The sequence below is a fragment of the Myotis brandtii genome, unplaced genomic scaffold (genome assembly GCF_000412655.1).
Source record: "Myotis brandtii unplaced genomic scaffold, ASM41265v1 scaffold493, whole genome shotgun sequence".
NCBI classification, from domain to species: domain Eukaryota; kingdom Metazoa; phylum Chordata; class Mammalia; order Chiroptera; family Vespertilionidae; genus Myotis; species Myotis brandtii.
Window position 1 is genome coordinate 3,160,306 of NW_005368827.1, and position 21,025 is coordinate 3,181,330.

The 21,025-nt window shown below is 36.5% G+C and overlaps 1 protein-coding gene across 1 annotated transcript in view; it reads left to right on the forward strand.

Annotated features, from left to right (window-relative positions):
* LRP1B (low density lipoprotein receptor-related protein 1B) overlaps positions 1-21,025 on the forward strand; it is a 1,756,854-nt gene that overhangs the window by 1,540,406 nt on the left and 195,423 nt on the right. Inside the window, exons 61-65 of the mRNA XM_014548045.1 lie at positions 8,989-9,177; positions 10,038-10,186; positions 15,423-15,516; positions 19,191-19,307; positions 19,596-19,715. Coding sequence (XP_014403531.1) covers positions 8,989-9,177; positions 10,038-10,186; positions 15,423-15,516; positions 19,191-19,307; positions 19,596-19,715 — 669 coding nt within the window. The remainder of the gene's footprint in view (positions 1-8,988; positions 9,178-10,037; positions 10,187-15,422; positions 15,517-19,190; positions 19,308-19,595; positions 19,716-21,025) is intronic.

Here is a 21,025-nt window from a genome sequence, read left to right on the forward strand (position 1 = left end):
TGGGATCTCCCACAGGGATCGGGCCTAAACCAGCAGTCGGACATCCCTCTCACAATCCAGGACTGCTGGCTCCTAACTGCTCACCTGCCTGCCTGCATGATCACCCCTAACCACTCTGCCTGCCGGCCTGCTCGCCCCAACTGCCCCCCTGCCAGCCTTCTCACCCCCATCTGCCCCCCCACTGCCGGCCTGCTCACCCCCAACTGGCCCCCCCCTGCTGTCCTGCTCGCCCCCAACTGCCCTCCCTGCCGACCTGATCACTCCCAACTGCCCTCCCCTCATGGCCTAATCACCCCTAACCGCCTCTGCCTTGGCCCCACCACCATGGCTTTGTCCAGAAGAACGTCTGGAAGGTCTCCTGGAAGGTCTCCCAGTCTAATTAGCATATTACCCTTTTATTAGTATAGATGCTTGTTAATTTTAAAGTTTTAGGAGATTAAATTTTCAATCCTAGTAGGTTGTACAGTGAGGACAGGTTGACCTTAAGGATCATTGGATCATGCAAGTATTTCTTTCTAATAAAATACATAAATTCTTTATAATTAAAAAAAAATTAGTACTGGGCTATTGGTCTATTTTTTAGATACTCAACCAAGGGTATGTTTATTGATTTTTTTAGAGTGACAGGAAGAGAGAGAGAGAGAGAGAGAGAGAGAGAGGCGAGAGTGACACATCAATGTGAGAGAGAAACCTCCATCCAATGCCTCCCTTTTGCTTTCCAACCATGATCGGAGCTGAAACCCAGGTATGTGTCCTAACTGGGAATCAAACCCTCAACCTTGTGGTATACCAGACAACACTCCAACCAACTGAGTCACTTGGTGCATTTTGTTCCTAAGTATTTAAACTAAATTAGTTTTAAATATAACATTGAAATATTTTATTTTGAAATATACTTCTTTAGCATGATAAATGCTATCAAAAAGGAAAAGAAACGAGCATTGTAATAAAGTATCTCTAGCTGTGAAGCGACAGTTAAGCCGAACGCAGATTCTGCATTTCTCCCTTTTCTATTTGTCATAATTACTAGGAACCTTAGCAGAATAGCATCTGACTTGTCTAAGAGGGAAAATCCACACAAAGGAAGCTTTCTTTGATTTCTATTTTGTCAAATATCGACTCCTTTCTTCTGATAGAGATAGCCAATGGCAGCCTAGTGCTTGAGTGTAATGTTGGAAACAGGACAGTAAATGATGCTGTTATACAGAATAGAAGCCTAACGACAGAAAGTAGCTTTAAAATAGGCTTTAAATATATAATAACTACCTCTTAAACTGCAGCCCACATAATAGTTCTGTTACTTCTGTGTGTGTGTATTATTTTTGTCTGTGTGTCTACTGAATACCTGTAAATGAAACGTTTCCTAAATTTTTCACATCTCCTTTTTTATGAAGCAAAGACAATCTGATGTACAATGAGTGGGCATATTGTTTTTCTTTTAAAAGGGATAGCCATTGTCATTTTGAGAGAATATCAACTACTTTGTTTATAAACCCATTATATCATTATCAGTAAGTTAGTTAAACGTTCTTCTCATGTCATAACACTTCCCATATATACTTTGTTAGTTCTAATAACTGCCAAATTACATTGCAATACATCTTTCTTGTTGCTCTTTTACTTATATATGTGTATATATGTAATATTTATACATATATGTATTATATATGTATGTATTATATGTATATTGTTACATATACACAGATACATAACACAGGCATACATATATACATATATATCAATAAGTAAAGAGACAAAAAATAAATTTTATTTTTTCATTCTGAAACGGGAAAGTTTCTTGTACCAAGATATATGATGCTTTGGCTCAGGACATCTCATTTACTCTCAATGTGGGTTGAATTCTTCATATGTTTATGGAAAGCACAGATTCATTTATTTATACTGATCATCTAGCAGTTAGTATATAGTAATTTTTTCACAGAAGCTTAAGCAGATAGTCAATTACTCTTGTGAAGAGATTTAGGTCCTAAAGAGGGAATGGAATCATACTGCCGAGTTCTGAGCTGAACTCCTAAAAAGGTAATATGTAAACATTTTTGTTTGTTTTGATTTCTTTTGTGTGTTTTTTAAATTTTTGTTGGCATTAGTGGTGATATTAAAGGAAGTTGTCACCATCTCTCAGACAGTAGTTTGTGGAAATAGTATAACATCCTATCTAATAAAAGAGTAATATGCAAATTAGACAGTATAACATCCTATCTAATAAAAGAGTGATATACAAATTAACCGCCACCCCACAACAAAGATGGTGGCGCCCATAGCAGCTGGGCAGGACGCTGGTGGCGTCACCACGGCAATGTGAGCCCAGCAGGCAAGCGGAGCTGCAGGCAGCACCCAGCAGGGCCTGCTCGCCCATCCCGGTGGTGTGGAGCAGGCAGGCTCCGCAGAGAGCAGAAAACGACTGGGAGTGGGCCCAAGCCGTCAGTAGCACATCCCCTGAGGGCTCCTGAATTGGAGAGGGTGCAGGTCAGGCTGAGGGACCTCCCCACCTGCCCCCCCCCAGTGCTCGAATTTCATGCACCGGGCCTCTAGTTAAATATATGAGACTAGATTTCTTCTTGTTAACATAAGTTGGTGTTTTTACTGTGTTTTTGTTTGTTCTAGAAGGAACACTTTGGTGGTTGTGTTAGATGCTGTTTGAGAAATTAGCATGTTTTCCAAATGAGCAGGCCTGCAGTGGGCTTATAAAGCTACTACAGATAATCCTATTCTTTATTACTAATATCAAACAAGGAATCAAATAAAACAGATGGTAACTTTTGGCAAAGGGACTGATTTTCTTCACTTTCACCCGACTTTACTGCATGCTCTGCACATTCACCTATGTGTCATCCTTCTGAAACTGAAATGTGGGGTTTATATCCGAGTTCCTTGTCTTTCAAAACCAAAGAATGGATTCGCGGACAAAATTGGTTAAGGGAAGCAAAGTTTATTGAGAGAAGCCAGTCCTGAAAAAGGTGCAGCTGAGGTTCCAGGAGAGTAAAAAGTAGGCTAGTTTCCAGAGCTTCTGTTCCATGTTGCAACTAGCTGGGTGTAGTTCAGTATCAAAGCTAATTAAAGTCTTAGTCCATGTGTGGAGTCCCACATGGCCATAAGCCACATGGGCGCAGGAGAGCACATCCACTGGAGCCTAGCATGCCAGAATGAGAGAGAAAGAAAGAGCGTGCTTTTTTGTCTAAGGGTAGATACATGCCTTGCTCGCTTCTGATTGGCCCTTTCAAAGAATTCTGTCTTAGCAACATCCTTGGGATTGGTTATACACCCCACTGTCTTGTGATTAGTTATCTGAAACCTGCATGTCATAGTAATATCCATACATTTTAAAGCTTATGTCTCCCATGCACCCTTCTTTCCCTGCCCAGTTGGGTCTAGTTCTAGGTCACTTTGTGTTTTTCTCGGAACAGAACATAGTCAGCAGGCTGTACTCTGCCCGCATCTGCAGCTTTCCACTTCCTAGCCCCCATGGTCCCATCCCTCTACCTAGCCTCTTCTTCTATCTCCTCACTTCTTCTAAAATAAGAATTTAATTTACAAACTCAATAAATTAATATTGATTATCTGATAACAGAGGGTTTCTGGTGGGTGATCATTACAAGTTTAGAGGTAATAACCTTGCCCAGTGCTTATATTGTCCCATGTCTAAATATTATACACAGTGTAATTGCAATCAAGTAATTGAATAGAATGATTTTTACATGGAGATTATTACATTAATCCCATTGCATTATATACTTGTATTTGTTTGCTAAGGCTACCAAAATGAAGTGCCAGAAACTGGGTGACTGAAACAGTGGTGTCAGAGCCAGAAGGAGCACTGCTCAGTACTTCTCTGAGTTGTTCTCAGTCCATGTATTCTCAATTCTTCCCAACTACACCTGGGCTGGTTCTTTCTCGAACCTTGCTCACTGTACTAACTGTTGGGAACTTAGTCCAAGTTCCTCCTTTATCCCCTGTTCACTAGTTATAGGTGTTGGGTCCCAGCCCCTCTGCCTAGGGCTGGACCTCCTTGGATGCAGAAGCCAGAGGCCATATAGCCATCAGACAAGACAGTTCTTCACAGCAAAGTCCATACAGGCAGGCAACCAGACACCAGCTGGTGAATACATATATTTCTCACATAGCAGCATTAATCTCTGTAACGACAGCTATTATCTGAGCAGCTGCATGCTGCCCCCTAGACTTGCCACCTCACATCATAGTGGTACCTGAGCTCTCTGGCTCAGCAGCTTCTCCTGCCTCCCCTGCCCAGCACACTGGCTGGTTAATGTGGTAGCTATATCTGAGCTCTCTATGAGCTCAGCCTTCCATCGTAGCAGTATCAGCTCTCAGCTCTCAGCTCTCCTCTCTCCTGCACACATAGGAGCTATATTCTCTGTGCCTACTGCCTCTGCTTTCCTGAGCTCTCTCTAGCCTCTGCTCTGCCCAGCTGCTCTCTCTCTAGCAGACTAGCTGGTCAGTAACGTATATTACTCCAGAGACAAAGAAGGCTAGTTATCAAGGTGATATCAATCATATTTTGGCTACAGAAGGGCACAGTGTACCATGTGTCCTTGCATCCATTCATGGTATCTTGGCCTTGGGCACCCTGATTAGGCTCATGTTCAGAGTGACCTTGGTCATTCTGGTGTATTGACAATAAGGCTTCTGTGCTCCCATTGGCCTTGACTATCCAGGACCCTGGTGTGGTTCTCACAAATGGAAATTTATTTCCTCACAGTTCTGAAAGCTGGAGTCCAAAATGAAGATGTCCTGAAAAAGGTGCAGCTGAGGTTCCAGGAGAGTAAAAAGTAGGCTAGTTTCCAGAGCTTCTGTTCCATGTTGCAACTAGCTGTGTGTAGTTCAGTATCAAAGCTAATTAAAGTCTTAGTCCCTGTGTGGAGTCCCACATGGCCATAAGCCACATGGGCGCAGGAGAGCACATCCACTGGAACCTAGCATGCCAGAATGAGAGAGATAAAAAGAGCGTGCTTTTTTGTCTAAGGGTAGATACATGCCTTGCTCGCTTCTGATTGGCCCTTTCAAAGAATTCTGTCTTAGCAACATCCTTGGGATTGGTTATACACCCCACTGTCTTGTGATTAGTTATCTGAAACCTGCATGTCATAGTAATATCCATACATTTTAAAGCTTATGTCTCCCATGCACCCTTCTTTCCCTGCCCAGTTGGGTCTAGTTCTAGGTCACTTTGTGTTTTTCTCGGAACAGAACATAGTCAGCAGGCTGTACTCTGCCCGCATCTGCAGCTTTCCACTTCCTAGCCCCCATGGTCCCATCCCTCTACCTAGCCTCTTCTTCTATCTCCTCACTTCTTCTAAAATAAGAATTTAATTTACAAACTCAATAAATTAATATTGATTATCTGATAACAGAGGGTTTCTGGTGGGTGATCATTACAAGTTTAGAGGTAATAACCTTGCCCAGTGCTTATATTGTCCCATGTCTAAATATTATACACAGTGTAATTGCAATCAAGTAATTGAATAGAATGATTTTTACATGGAGATTATTACATTAATCCCATTGCATTATATACTTGTATTTGTTTGCTAAGGCTACCAAAATGAAGTGCCAGAAACTGGGTGACTGAAACAGTGGTGTCAGAGCCAGAAGGAGCACTGCTCAGTACTTCTCTGAGTTGTTCTCAGTCCATGTATTCTCAATTCTTCCCAACTACACCTGGGCTGGTTCTTTCTCGAACCTTGCTCACTGTACTAACTGTTGGGAACTTAGTCCAAGTTCCTCCTTTATCCCCTGTTCACTAGTTATAGGTGTTGGGTCCCAGCCCCTCTGCCTAGGGCTGGACCTCCTTGGATGCAGAAGCCAGAGGCCATATAGCCATCAGACAAGACAGTTCTTCACAGCAAAGTCCATACAGGCAGGCAACCAGACACCAGCTGGTGAATACATATATTTCTCACATAGCAGCATTAATCTCTGTAACGACAGCTATTATCTGAGCAGCTGCATGCTGCCCCCTAGACTTGCCACCTCACATCATAGTGGTACCTGAGCTCTCTGGCTCAGCAGCTTCTCCTGCCTCCCCTGCCTAGCACACTGGCTGGTTAACGTGGTAGCTATATCTGAGCTCTCTATGAGCTCAGCCTTCCATCGTAGCAGTATCAGCTCTCAGCTCTCAGCTCTCCTCTCTCCTGCACACATAGGACCTACATTCTCTGTGCCTACTGCCTCTGCTTTCCTGAGGTCTCTCTAGCCTTTGCTCTGCCCAGCTGCTCTCTCTCTAGCAGACTAGCTGGTCAGTAACGTATATTACTCCAGAGACAAAGAAGGCTAGTTATCAAGGTGATATCAATCATATTTTGGCTACAGAAGGGCACAGTGTACCATGTGTCCTTACATCCATTCATGGTATCTTGGCCTTGGGCACCCTGATTAGGCTCATATTCAGAGTGACCTTGGTCATTCTGGTGTATTGACAATAAGGCTTCTGTGCTCCCATTGGCCTTGACTATCCAGGACCCTGGTGTGGTTCTCACAAATGGAAATTTATTTCCTCACAGTTCTGAAAGCTGGAGTCCAAAATGAAGATATTGGCAGGTTTATTTTCCACTGAGGCCTCTCCTTGGCTTGCTATGTCCTCACATGGCCTTTTTTCTGTATGTGCACAGCCCTGGTGTCTCCCTCTTATAAGGATACCAGTCATATTGGCTTAGGACCCCACTCTTATGACCTCACTTAACCTGTTATTTTTAAAAGGCCCTGTATCCAAATACCGTCATGATGGGGGATAGGACTTCCACATATGCATTTTGTGGGGACACAATTCATCTATAACCACAGTTTACCCAACTGGGTTGGCTTTCTTAAAGGCAGCACTAGTCAGTAAAGCGGCAAAGCACTCAGCAGCCAGAGAATCTCATTTAGATTTAAATACCAGCATCTTCATTTACTAGTTATTTTCCCTCCCCTCTGTTATCAAGTTACTTAAATTTTTCTAGATTTCAGCTTTCCCATCTGCAAATTCTACTATTGCACAATAGAGTTGTGGTACTAAATACAATGAGGTGTATAAAATGGTTATTCTACTGTAGGGTTTCTCAACTGCAGAACTATAGATATCTGGGCTTGATATTTTTTTTTCTTTGGGACTGGAATTGCCTCTCCCATTGTTGAGAACATCTGGCCTACTTCCTGGCACCCAAGTGCTTATTAAACGTGAACTGTAGTTACTTACTGAGTATTTAAAAGACTGTGGTATTTTTGAGATGCTAATAGGCAAATTCTTACAATAACCACTTTTTGGAAAAGAAGTCAGTGGAATCTCTGGTGAACTGAGAATTTTTAAAGTAATGATTAACTTTTTGGACCCATATTTAATGTAATGTTGCAATTGCTTCTTCGTATCTAAGGAAATATGAATTGAATGTTTCTGAGACTTTCAACTTTTTCTGGAAATTTTTATTTTATTTTGAAAATTTCCAAACATATACAGAAGTTGAAAGATTGTTATAATGATCACCCATCACCAAGATTCATCCTATTGTTCACATTTGCCACATTTGTTTTATCTTCCCAAAAGAATTTATACAGCCAAAGGGGGGAAGTGGGAATAGTTTGTATAAATAACTCAAACATGATTTATGCTGGTAATGTCCTCCTTTTCATCTTTCTGTCCAATCCCACTTATCATTTTAGTTATGGGCTCCCTGTGTATAGGACTACATAGATAATTTAGTCTGAGTATTTGTATCATATGTGCACATCTAGATTCTTCTGAGTTTGTACATATTTTATATGCATAATATCTGTTCTAAGTTGGATTTCTGGCCAGAACCTACTTATTAGTAATAGTCAATGGCTTAATTTGTCACCTATTTGGGAGAGTCTCATTTAATTCTTTTATTTCTGTTTTTTCTAAGTCATAGTGAAGTCTCTGATTACATTTGTCCCATCAGAATAAAAATAACAAATCAGTAGATTTAAAATTTCTACTTCCCGATAACAATATAAATTAATTCAACATTTTAAAAGTAAGGCCTGTGAAACACCCAACATTTATGTTATAAATTTTGATAATTTTCAGTTGCTACTGAGTGAGACAGATGTCAAACATACTCAGTCATTAAAATTAATTTATAAAAATGTACCTATTACTTGATTTACAGTATCATTTTTAATTAATAAACATTTTCTCAGAGTTTCTAAAATTAGACCTAAAAATGAATACAGATGAATATATTGGAATGTGTGTGCAAATTTGGGAATTTCTATTTTTATTATTTAACCTCCAACCACCAAAAAATTTATTATATCTTATTTACCTGATAGGACCCTGGAATTCCTTAAAAGAAAAATGCATGTCTGTAATGCTCATTCTAGTGTTTACATTTAAACCCAGTCCTACAATGAGGTATAATTATAAAACAATTTTAACCTGCAACTAAACAATTTTATGGCTGTTAAATCTGCATAATACATTGTTATCCGTCACACTTATTTTTCTCCATTTCTATCCCATCTCATTTTGCAAGTAAAAATACTCATAAAATCTCAGTGACTAAAATGGTTTATGGTAGTCTTATTGTCGCTCTATCTGTAGGTAGATAGAAATTTCATCCTGGATATATAATTTAGTCAATTTAAATGTGGGAGAGAGCAGTACAATGACCTGTAGATTTAAGGATTTAAGTTAGAATTAGCTGGATATATACAGTGTTTAAATGTTGGATGTTACTTGTTTCTGGCGAAGCAGCCATTATTTGTGAGCAGGATTGCATTCATTTTCTTCCCAGTGGTTGAACCAAGCTAAATCTGAGCAAAGCACACTGCTGTGCCAGATCCTGCGTTCTCTTAACCGGTAATAAAGAACCTTGCCAGCCTGACAGGTTGTCACAGCAATTATTCACATGAAGTTCTGTAGCAGTTGTGTCTGTCAGCCCATGTAGTATTGAATATTTTAACTGGCAGTCTTCCAAGACTGAACATTAATCTTACCATCTCCTATTACAGTCCCTAATCAAGACATTCCAGGGGTGATTGCACTAACATTGTTTGAAGACTACATCTACTGGACTGATGGGAAAACCAAGTCACTCAGCCGTGCCCATAAAACCTCGGGAGCAGACAGACTCTCACTGATTAACTCATGGCATGCCATCACAGATATCCAGGTGTATCATTCTTATAGACAACCCGATGGTAATTATTCTTTCCATGATTTCCATAAATGCATCGACATCTTTTAGTAACATTCCATTTTTGTTTCCTCCAAGGTTAAGTGTAAATTTATTTTTAAGAAATATTGTCAGATTTTATTATTTAGCATAATAGTATAGAATGAATTTAGTTGATATAAAGCACTACTATTAAGGAATATGATTGGAAGCTCAATAATAGTATAAACAGTTATTGATTTGTTGAATCATATTAAGCAGAAATGACAATAATACAAAAGTAGTTGAAGAAGTAGACACTGAATTCTTGAAATAATTTATTTACAAAATAGTTACAGGATTCTTAGTTTCTGGAATGCTGGGTAAAAGAAATTATATTTAAGTAGCTCAAGGATTGTAAAAATGAGAAATATATTGTTTTCTTAAGCATATGTCTAATGGGAATTCTATCAGTTGTTTTTAAATAAAGTATTGATTATGTTGCTTAACATACAAAATTAGTCTAATAAACAAAGTGACTACACTGTTAGTTATAGATCATTATTACATTGTTTTATTTTACATTAATATTTCTAAACATATGTATGTCTTCATCTAAAATGCTTCTAGTCTCTGCTGTTGTTTTTTTGAGGGACAATGATTTTTTTCTACTAAAATGCTTGTTTTTGTGGAAATGCATTCTTAAATTATTTAAGATAAAATTAATGCCATTGGACAACAATAGAATTTGTAACAAAATAAAATTATGTTTATAACCACTGTGTTCTTCATTACAAAGTTCTATTCAATTTCAAATTATGAAGCTTAAATGTCTTATTTCAAATATTATATTATATTATCGGTCTTGATTTTCCTGTTTTCTTGTTGTTTCTTTCTCATCTGTAGTCTCCAAACATCTCTGTATGATAAATAATGGAGGTTGCAGTCATCTCTGCCTTTTGGCCCCTGAAAGGACTCATTCCTGTGCATGTCCCACCAACTTCTATCTTGCAGTTGATAATAGGACTTGCTTATCCAACTGCACAGCCAGTCAGGTAAGTGGAGGTCTTGAAATCAATTCATAGGATATATGGGCAAGCTGAATTTTTATTCATGTAAATACTTTTTAAAACATCATTTTTTTTGTTTTGCATAACATTAGCTAATCATTCCATACGTCATAGATAGAGTTACAGAGTAAAGGAAAAGCAATTACAATATAATTTTCAAATCATGAGTGGGCATAGCAGAATCATCCAAGGAGATGTGATGTATTTAAGGAAAGCAAGGTCCCTGAGGCATAGGATGAAAACTAAGTTATGTGCAGCTTAAACAAACAAACAAGACTCTTAGATGATCTGCTCTGTATCACCATCTCCACCCCTCTCCCATTCCTCAGTTGATGTGATATGGAGAAAATGAATTGTGTCAAAAATGATTTATAGATTTCTTCAAATTAAAAGATTATATGATCTAAATATTTTTTCTGAAACCTTTTTTTCTTCAAAATGTTATCATGTACAGTTAATATATCCCAGAATTAAAATTTTCATCAATGCTTAATGATAGATGCATTGACTTGATTTTATTATTTAAAATTTTGGGCAACAGTCATATGACTATAAAATTTGGTTTTGTTATATTTGAATCAGTATCTTGTTTCAGATAAAAATTCTCAAAGAAACTGCCATTTGTGTGTGTGTGTGTGTGTGTGTGTGTGTTTTATTTTGATTGATTTCAGAGAGGAAGGGAGAAAGAGATAGAAACATCAATGATGAGAGAGAATCATTGATCATATGCCTCCTGAACTCCCCACACTGCAGGTGAGGCCCACAACCCAGGCATTTGTTCTGACTGGAAATCGGACCTTCGCCTCCTGGTTAATAGGTCGACACTCAACCACTGAGCCACACTGGCTGGGCTGTAATTTTTTATTTAATGACTAATTTGGCCTGGCCAGCGTGATCTATGCTTTTGACTAGACATCAAAACCTCCTGATGGCAGTCCAAACGATTGCATGCTTCCTCAAGTATATGCCAGGTGCACTAGAGGGCAAGGGTAATAACACTGATTATGCACCAGAAACTTTTCCAACTTAATCTTCATAGCAGTGGCCTGCACAAACCACCAATCCTATTTAAAAGAAGACTAGACTGAGGCACCAAGAAGTTAAGTAACAAACCCTACATAATCCAGCCAATTTAAAGCAAAGTCAGGGTTACATTCACTAGAGGGCTGGTTTCAGAGACTGTGCCTTTAACCACTATACACACTGCCTTCCTGGAAGAGGGTCCATCTCTTCCCCTTTGTACAGTTCTTTAATGTATGATGCTCATAGTCACAGCTGGAGAGGCAGGTTGAGCTGGTCTTAGCCTCTCTATTTCAAAAACAAGCACACACTGAAAGAAATTCACTCTCTTCCATGATATCACCGCTAGAACTGGAAAATCAACTAATTCAAATCAGAAAATTTTAGTAATTAAGTTAGTCTTTTTTTGAAAAAAATATTTAATAGTTTTTTTTAAATACATATATATTAATTTATTTTTAGAGAGGAATGGAGAGAAATAGAGAGATAGAAACATCAATGATGAGAGAGAATCATTGATTGGTTCCCTCCTGCATGCCCCCCACTGCGGGCAATCGAGTCTGTAACCCAGGGCATGTGCCTTTGTCTGGAATCGAACCTGGGACCCTGTAGTCTGCAGGCCAACACTCTATCCACTGAGCCAAACAGGCTAGGGCTTTATTGATTTTTTTAAAGAAAAAGTTATTGAACATCAGCTAATATAATCCTTAGTGGTTATCCTTATAAGCCTTGTGGTTTATGTAGCCATTTTGTCTCTGATTCTTTAAAAAAATGTCAGTTTATAGAAACAAATTTTAATCAAGTAGACATTAAAATGAAGTAAATAATCTAAGTATTTATGAATCAGACAATTAAGTTTTCAGATATAAATGTTGCAGTTTGAATTTATCTTATTAGGAAATTTTGATTTGTTATCATCTAATGATTGCAACCAATAATATATGCCCCCAAATGATATTGTGTTTTAAAAAAATAAAGTAGGTAAATCACACCAATAAGAATTCTGTTATAATTGAAAATAAACATATGAAAATCTGTATAAAAATTAAACCAATTTTATAGCAATAACAACTTCAAATATTAAATTTAAGTCATTTAAATTGAAAATAAAAAGTAATTTAAAATGGCTTTATTTATCTTTTAAGTAAAGATAAGTTTGTTTTTAAAATATTTATTTATTTATTTTAGAGAGGAAGGAAGAGGGAGAGAGATAGAAACATCAATGATGAGAATCATTGATCAGCTGCCTCCTGCATTCCCCCTGCTGGGGATCAAACTCACAACTCAGGTATGCAGCCTTGACCGGAATCGAACCCAGGACCCTTCAGACCACAGGATCAAACTCACAACCCAGGTATGCAGTCTTGACCGGAATTGAACCCAGGACCCTTCACCGCTGGCTGACGCTCTATCCACTGAGGCCAACCAGCTAGGGCGAGACTTTTCCTGTTTTAACTGAACTTCACCTCTAGTATATGTGGGATTTGCATTTTATTCCTGTATCTGTTTAGTAGACATGTATTTAGTAGTTTATTTATAGCTTCTTTTTGTGAGTGATAATTGCAGTCTGCAATTTACTTTATAAAGATATTAGTCTTGGAGAACATTTACCATGAAGAATATTTTATATTTATATTCAGCATTAATTTTTTTTTTTTGGTTAATCCTCACCCAAAGATATTTTCCCATGAAGAATATTTTATATTTATATTTAGCATTAATCTTTTTTTTTTTTTGGTTAATCCTTACCCAAAGATATTTTCTCATTGATTTTTAGAGTAGAAGGAGAGGGAGAGACAGAGAAAAATTAATGTGAGAGAGACACATCGATTGGTTGCCTCCTTCACATGCCCCAACCCAGGCAGCATTGAGCCTGCAACCTAGGTACGTGCCCTTGACTGGAATCAAACCCAGGACCTTTCAGGTTACAGGATGATGCTCTAACCACTGAACAACCGGCTAGGGCTAGCATTAATCTTTTTAAAGTTACTGTATTTAAGTATGAAAAAAAAATGAAGTCATGAAGCCGAGACACATCTTCCTCTGAGAGTAATGAATTAAATGTTGACTAGCATAAAATATAATGGAAGTATGTTTTACCCCAGCCTTCTCTTAACTCAAAACCTTCAATAATCTTATTAAAACTGAAATGGCATGCAAACCATAATATCATATGTAATTGCAACAGTAGGTGTTTATTTAAATCAGGCATATTTTAGTGCATTTAAAAATGCGAATTTTAGATATCTTTTTTTTCAAATCTTGACTAGGAAGACTTTGAATATACCCAGGAGAACTGAAATCTTCTTACTAATGTACTTTGCTATACTGAAATGACTGGAAACGTTTAATGTTCAGGGCAATTGCATTCATACTTAACCTTATATCCCCCAAATAATCACTATCCATAAAAGTAATATTTCCCCTCTGATAATTTATGAAAGCCACAGCAGCCATGACCAGAGACAAAGCCAACATGGAAAAATTGCTCCAATGGTCAGATCTTCCCCTGAAATAACATTGCTCTGTTGCTCTCCAGTATTGTCGCTGGAAATAATAAGAAAAAACAAATCCACCCTCTTATTTAAAAAAAAATAATGTAAATCTACTCTGAAGCAACTCCGTGATATCCAGACATTTGCAGCAAAGATTAACATCCAATTCTCTCTTACTTGAAGAAAGTAACAGTATTTTAAATGAACAAAACTTTTAGTGTGCTAATCCATTTTCCTTAGAGAAAATTGGACCTAGGCTATATTTTTCTATGTTGCAAATGTGTCTGGCATATAACATGCTTCAATAAATGCCACCTTGCTTTTAATAACTCATGTGGGGATTACAACAGAAACACTTTAAAAGAAAATTAATAAAGTTTAGAAAATTAACTAATATTTTTAATTTCAGAAGAATATTGTGATGTTTTTCACTGAATTTCTATTAAAATGCAGAAGAAAAATTATAATGCTGCAACAAATATTCTAAACATGATCTATTGCTTGGTTTTTATAATTTAAAGTGAATCTTTTGATAGCTATTTCAGGTATATGTGCTCTCTGTGTGGAAAGTATAATTTTCTTTGATTTCTTTTGTCAAATCAGAGTAAGCCTAGAACTGAATGTTGCAAAGAAAGAGATTAGTTTGTGGTCTGAGATCACTAAGGAATGAATTGACTGAGCTTTCTTGATCTCTGTGTACATATGGCCAATAGCAAAGGGAGCAATAGTCCGTACTCTGCTGCAGGGGATGAATTTCAGTTCACATAACCTTCCTAACAATATTAATCTGGAAATTTTCACTAGCAACAAGTTACCCACATGCTACATAGCCTGTAGGTAAGTATTGCCATGTAACCTTTTCAACTTATTGAATGGTGTTTTAAATAATTGTAAGAACAACTTTTATTATAGCAGTTTTCTTCTGTTTCCATTTTTAAAAGTCAGCAGAAATACCTATTGCAGCCTTATTTTTAGCTTTTTAGTTATCAAAAATCTCTCTTATTTATCCAAAAAGCTCATGTGTATTAACTAAGCATTCTACAAACTGAAAATAACTGTATCATTCTCACCTGCTTTAAGAAGTATTCTTAAGATTTATGTAGAGCAGATATTCATGATGACCAAAGACAGTATGTGAATGTTCAGGAAATTTCATGGAATCACGGCATAATGGAGCTGGAGAGGGTCCTTCAGATTATCTTCACCTCCTCATTTGCTGACTAAGGAACAGAGACAGAAATGTGAATTGAATTGTCCAAGATTCCTGAGAAAATACAATGCAATTAAGTTAATCTAAATTAACTAGGTACCTCTTCCTAATAATTTTTACCCCTCTCCAGTGTTCAGCAAACTTTTTCAATAAAGGGCCAGGTAATAAGTATTTCAGGCTTTGCTGGCCACATGGTCTCTGTAGCAATCAGTGAACTCTGTCTGGTGCAATAGCACCCACAGACAGTATGTGAATGGGCGATCTCCTCTGTGCTCAGGCAGTCCCAGGAGGCTTACCTGGACAATGTGCTTTCCTGGAAGATTATTTTGCTGCTGATTGCTGTGCATTTATTCCCTGCCATGGAATTCTCTAAACCCACCATAGTTCACATTTGCCACAAGGGATTAGGCTAGGCGGCTCTGCCCTGGTGAGTTTTTAAATACCTGTTATATACGAGTAGGATTTCAACTTTCTTACTTTCTTTCTTTTTTTTAAGTTTCGCTGCAAAACTGATAAATGTATTCCATTCTGGTGGAAATGTGACACCGTGGATGACTGTGGTGATGGATCTGATGAACCTGATGATTGTCGTGAGTACATTAGAGAATGTGGGAATTTAGAATTTAGAGCTTCTTAAATCCCTGACATGAAAACTTTAAGCTACATCTACAGAATCTCTTTCTGATACCTTTTCAAAATTATAAAGAAAGATTTTATATGTCTATATTTAAAAATACAACAAAAATTTGTTGCAATTTCTTGGAGATATACCTATTGCAGCCTTATTTATGTAACTACTATGTTTAGTGTGACAGCATCAGCAATTTGTTAGTTTTCTAATTTTATTCACTTATGGAATAACTACATTGCTTCATGTAATGATCAGAACAGTAACAATCAGCATGATTTTGACTTAATATATCACCAATCTGGAGACAAAAATGGGGAAGTTTTCAATGTCACTCAATGACTGAAATCTTACCATTAACGGATACAATTTTTGCACTTTCCTGTCAGTATTAAAATACCAAAAATCTATGAAAAGTCAGATTTTTCCAATATAGCTCATTAGTTTGCAGTTAGGCAATTTAGTATGCTCTTAGTAGTTGCCTTAAAGTGACTAGCAATTAGGTATGTCTGGACATCTGACTGTGATTGGCATTTTTTTAAAGCTATCTTTGGTAACTTTGATTGTAATGAACAATCGGCCGACTTTTCCTTGATAGCCTGTATAGTTCACTCCATGGGTCATTCCAATACTGTTCTGTCAATTTGAAGATACCTGTGTAGTCAATCATTATAATTCCCTCAACATCCCAGTGGATGGTTACCATGATTTGGCCTTGACATTTCCGTCCAAGATTCTTCTTAGGCATGCACTAAAGGAGGACAATGTGCTGTCATAGTGAAAGCTAGCTGCTTCCTTCTGCAGATTTCCCACCACATAATTACAAGGCTGTTTCAAACTCACAGACACTAGATAGTTACCTGACAAGCTGTATTCCATCGCTCACTTGAAGTCCTTTCACATAGCTCATTTATATGTTTGAAAGCAGCAAGTAATATATTCAATAGGAAGAAAAAATGTTATGAAAGTCATCGCTTTTCTAATATTCTTTTTATGATTCTGAAAGATCATTTGTTCTTTGATTTATTAATATTGTTTTTATTTTTATTATGAGAGATGACATATAAAAAGTATTATTTGAATGGGATAGATATACTATTATGGCTGAGTTATTCTTTTTTTAAGTTATTGAATTAAAATAAATATCAACGTAATAAGAAATATTGAGTACCAATTGAGGTTTACTCATTTAAAGAAAGTTATTAATTTCCCCACAATAAGGTAAACTTTCTCTCGATATGGTAAAGAAAGTAAATACAACTGATTTGTGTCATTCATAGAAATAAACACACATAAATGTGTTAATTTAGTCCTCATGTGAACATGACCTTTCCCACCCAGATTCCCTATTGGGAAATATCACCATGATGCTCTGCACAGAGAGTCATTAACACCAATGCTTTCCCTTCTAACATAGTGTCAGTTCCTGAACTCTACTTTAATCCAGACTAAAATTTCATGCTGCAATCAAATTGATATACAAAAATTAACTACACATTTAGTTTAATGAGTTTTGTTCACATTTATGCACTGACAGGATTGCAGTATTTAAATACTGACAATTTATGAAAAGTCAGACTGTATGGTGAGCAAACAAAACTTTAATGTCTTTTGAAGGGAACCTAAGAGACATCTAATACCTAACAACCTCTTATCTTGGTTAAATACCAATACTACACATTCTTATTGGTGGCATTATCTTTGTGATTTTTAAAATATATTTTTACTGACTGTAAAGAGAAGGAGAGAAAGAGAGAGATAGAAACATTAATGATGAGAATCATTGATTGGCTACCTCCCGCACCCCCCTAGTGGGGATTGAGCAGCAACTCAGGCATGTGCCCTGACAGGAAATCAAATCAAGACCTTCTTCTGGTTCATAGGTCATCGCTCAGCCACGGAGCCACATCAACCAGGTCTCTGTGATCTTTTAATAAATGATCTCTTACTTGGAGTTGATGGGTTAACAGCATTGAACATCTGTAGGCATAATTTAATTTCGAGAGTCATGGTGAGGTGGAAATGATGTACATGAATCTGTGGAGTGTGTAGAATTCATTTTTGAGTAGCTATATCATCAACATTGGGGGCTACTAAGAGATACTGACAATACCTATACTTGCACTTTAAAAGACAGGAAAGCTTGATCCCAGTTTCACATACTTGCATACTTACATAATGTTTTTTACATAAATGTAGATAGGAGACATGCATCAAAAATTCTCTGGCATCATGAGTTTGTAATTCCATTTCCTATGAGATTTGAATTTACCATGGATCATTCTAGAGGCAAATTTAAAAGTCAGTGAGGCTTCCCAGTTCTTTCCCAGACATAGAAGCAGGAATTTACCTCATTCTTATGGGAGGGTTTTTTAGTAGCAAAGGAATATTACAAGAAACTTCACAGGAAGCAATAGAAAATAGAGGAAATGAACATGTTTAGAGCATGAGAAAATTAAGTATAGCACAGTTGAAACATTGAGTGTGTTTAATAAATGTTATAGATTATAGGTACATGACTCAGCATTTTAGAACTCACTTCTATGGAAGTCAGCATGTACTAAGAGTTATTTTTTAAATGTTAAGAAAATGTTTAATTAATGTCATAATTATAAACATGTTATTTTCCATAAAAAATCTAAAATACAATTTATCAACATTTGATCGACTGGCTTGAATTAATAAATCATTATTAGTTTCTATTAATCTCAAAGTCAGTGATTAGTAACATACATTAGGATCATCAGTCAAAAAAAATGGTTTATTACCAGCAAGATAGTTTGTGAGAAGACTTCAAAGTCAGATCTGGATTTAAATTCTGAGTCTGACACTTGAAACTTTTCTGTCCATGAAGATTAATTTCCTCATTTATAAAAGTGCTTATGATGTTGAGGTGAGAAGTTTATGATGAGATTCAATTAGTTACTGTATGTGAAAGGGCCTCGCACAATGCCTGATACTTAGTAGATACTTAATAAATCCTACTTCATTATTATTATTCCTTATGAAAACTCAAAAATATAGCAGATAAAATGAACTATTATCTGGGGTTTATTTACTATAATAAAATATGTGTTGTACATAAAAATCGTTAGTATTTATAAGACATTGCCCTTTACATTAATACAATTATAGAAATGAATATAAATAAATCTGATTTAAAATGTGATACCTATAGGTAGCATTTGCTAAGTAGTTCTGGGAAGTATGTTTTGGAGGCGATATTCCTCTCTTACACACAACAGGTGTCAAAGTGACCAAAGATAAATGATTTTTAAAAATGATATTGGAGTAAGTATTTTTTAAAATTACAATAAATTCTATTCTGTCACTAAATTCTCTATCATTTATTTGAAGTAAGGAGGCATTTATGTTTTTAAATCTATACCTTTATATTTATAGGTTGCTAATTGCTTTCTTAACTTTAGTTGAAATGTTATCTTGAGGCAATCTGAGTTGTTCATAGTGTAGCTGTGCATCTGAATCCGATGGCTATAGATGTGAGACACTGCCATTGTGCTCTAGGATATGCTTACTATAATAATAGTATGAACATTTGAGCGTCAGAAAAGCTCTGTTTAGGAAGTCATGAGCTAAGATTGTCCTTCCACAATGCCTGTATGTTTTCTCCCCCAGCTGAATTTAAATGTCAGCCAGGCCGATTTCAGTGTGGAACGGGGCTCTGTGCTCTGCCTGCTTTCATCTGTGATGGAGAGAATGACTGCGGAGACAATTCTGATGAACTCAACTGTGGTAGGTGATTAATTTTTTAACTAAGGAACATAAATCTAATTCTTAACTGATTATGTCCACACTGACATTTTTTATTGTTGATTTGAGAGAGAGAGGAGAAATCACTCAATTTGTTGTTCCACTTATTTATGCATTCATTGGTTGATTTTTGTACAGTGTATGTGCCCTGACCGGGAAACAAAGCCACAACCCTGGCGTATCTGAATGATATCTGGCCAGGGTGTGCCCACACTGATTTAAATGCAGACACGAGTTTCGGCACAAATAATTTTGCTTTTTATCTTTTAGATACACATGTCTGCCTCTCAGGTCAGTTCAAGTGTACCAAGAATCAGAAATGTATCCCAGTAAACCTCAGATGTAATGGACAAGATGACTGTGGTGATGAGGAAGATGAAAAGGACTGTCGTAAGTCACCTAAGAATGTTCTGTCTTATATTACTTCTGACCTCCAACTGAAATTGGTCTAAAAATTATTATTATGCATTGTAAATTTACACAATGTCGAAATATATAATAGCAACTGTGCCACATAATTCCATACAGTTGTTTATTGGTTATTGGGATGGGTTATTTAATAAGCTCTAAATGAAGAAATTGAAGAAAATTAAAACATGGGTCATCTTTACTTAAAAGCTACTTGGAAATTGTGACAATAATTAAACAAAATTCATTCATTCATATCATTCTTAAGAGAAGCAGCAAAAACAGCATTATAGGTGATTATGGAATTGTTTCATACATTTATTTTTTTGCTCATAGTAAGTAGGTATAGTTAATTTTCTAATGATTAGTTAGTCACTTGAAATTAACTCTATTTTAATTAGATGTTGCTTCCCATCCTACCCCCATAAAATACATTTAAACATACGAGAAGAAATAAAATCTGGGAAAAATAACAAGAAAACTATTTGTTAAAAACTGTAAATAAGACCCTATTTAATGTATCGTAACAAGCTACTTCAAAGAACAATAGTAAAATATCTTCCATTTTGTTCACCTCTTATTTCCATCAACTGCCTAAATTCAAATTACTTTAAGTGAAAGAGAAAACAATTTACAAACACGTGCATAGGCAGGCAGGATGGTGCACGAACACAAACACGCACACACGCACACACACAGAGGCTCTGAAGGCTAGATAGAGCACCTGTCAAGTTTCAGGATTTCAAGATATGCTGTGAACATTTCTGTCTTTTGGAAAGTTTTATTTTATTCCTCTAAAAATTTTATCAGTAAATAATGTGCAATCATCCAGCAATTTGATTAAGATGATGCATTCAGAATAAAGTCAGCCCCAGGTCTTTATGGTTAGCCATTCTAGAAGCTGATCATTAAACTCACTAGGATTTGTGATATGGTTTACAGTCTAAGTCAGATGTTCACCTCTTCCCTAAAAGACAACACAACTAGAGATTTTGGTAAATTTTGTGCTTTTTATTTCTTCATTGACTAGTATCTTTCAATTTTAGTAATTTTTTTTCATTTATAAAGCTGACTATATATAAAATTTAAAATTTATTTATCTGGAAAAATTATTCTGAAACTCCCTTAATTGTTTGTGTATATAGTTAGTTTTTAAATGTGATCTAATTTAGGTGGGACTGTTTTGAAAACTCTGATTTTTATCAAATACATCATTGGAGAAATACGTTTATACTTATTTCTACTGAAAGACATCATGAATACATTATAATTAGAAGTTAAAACTCTTCACC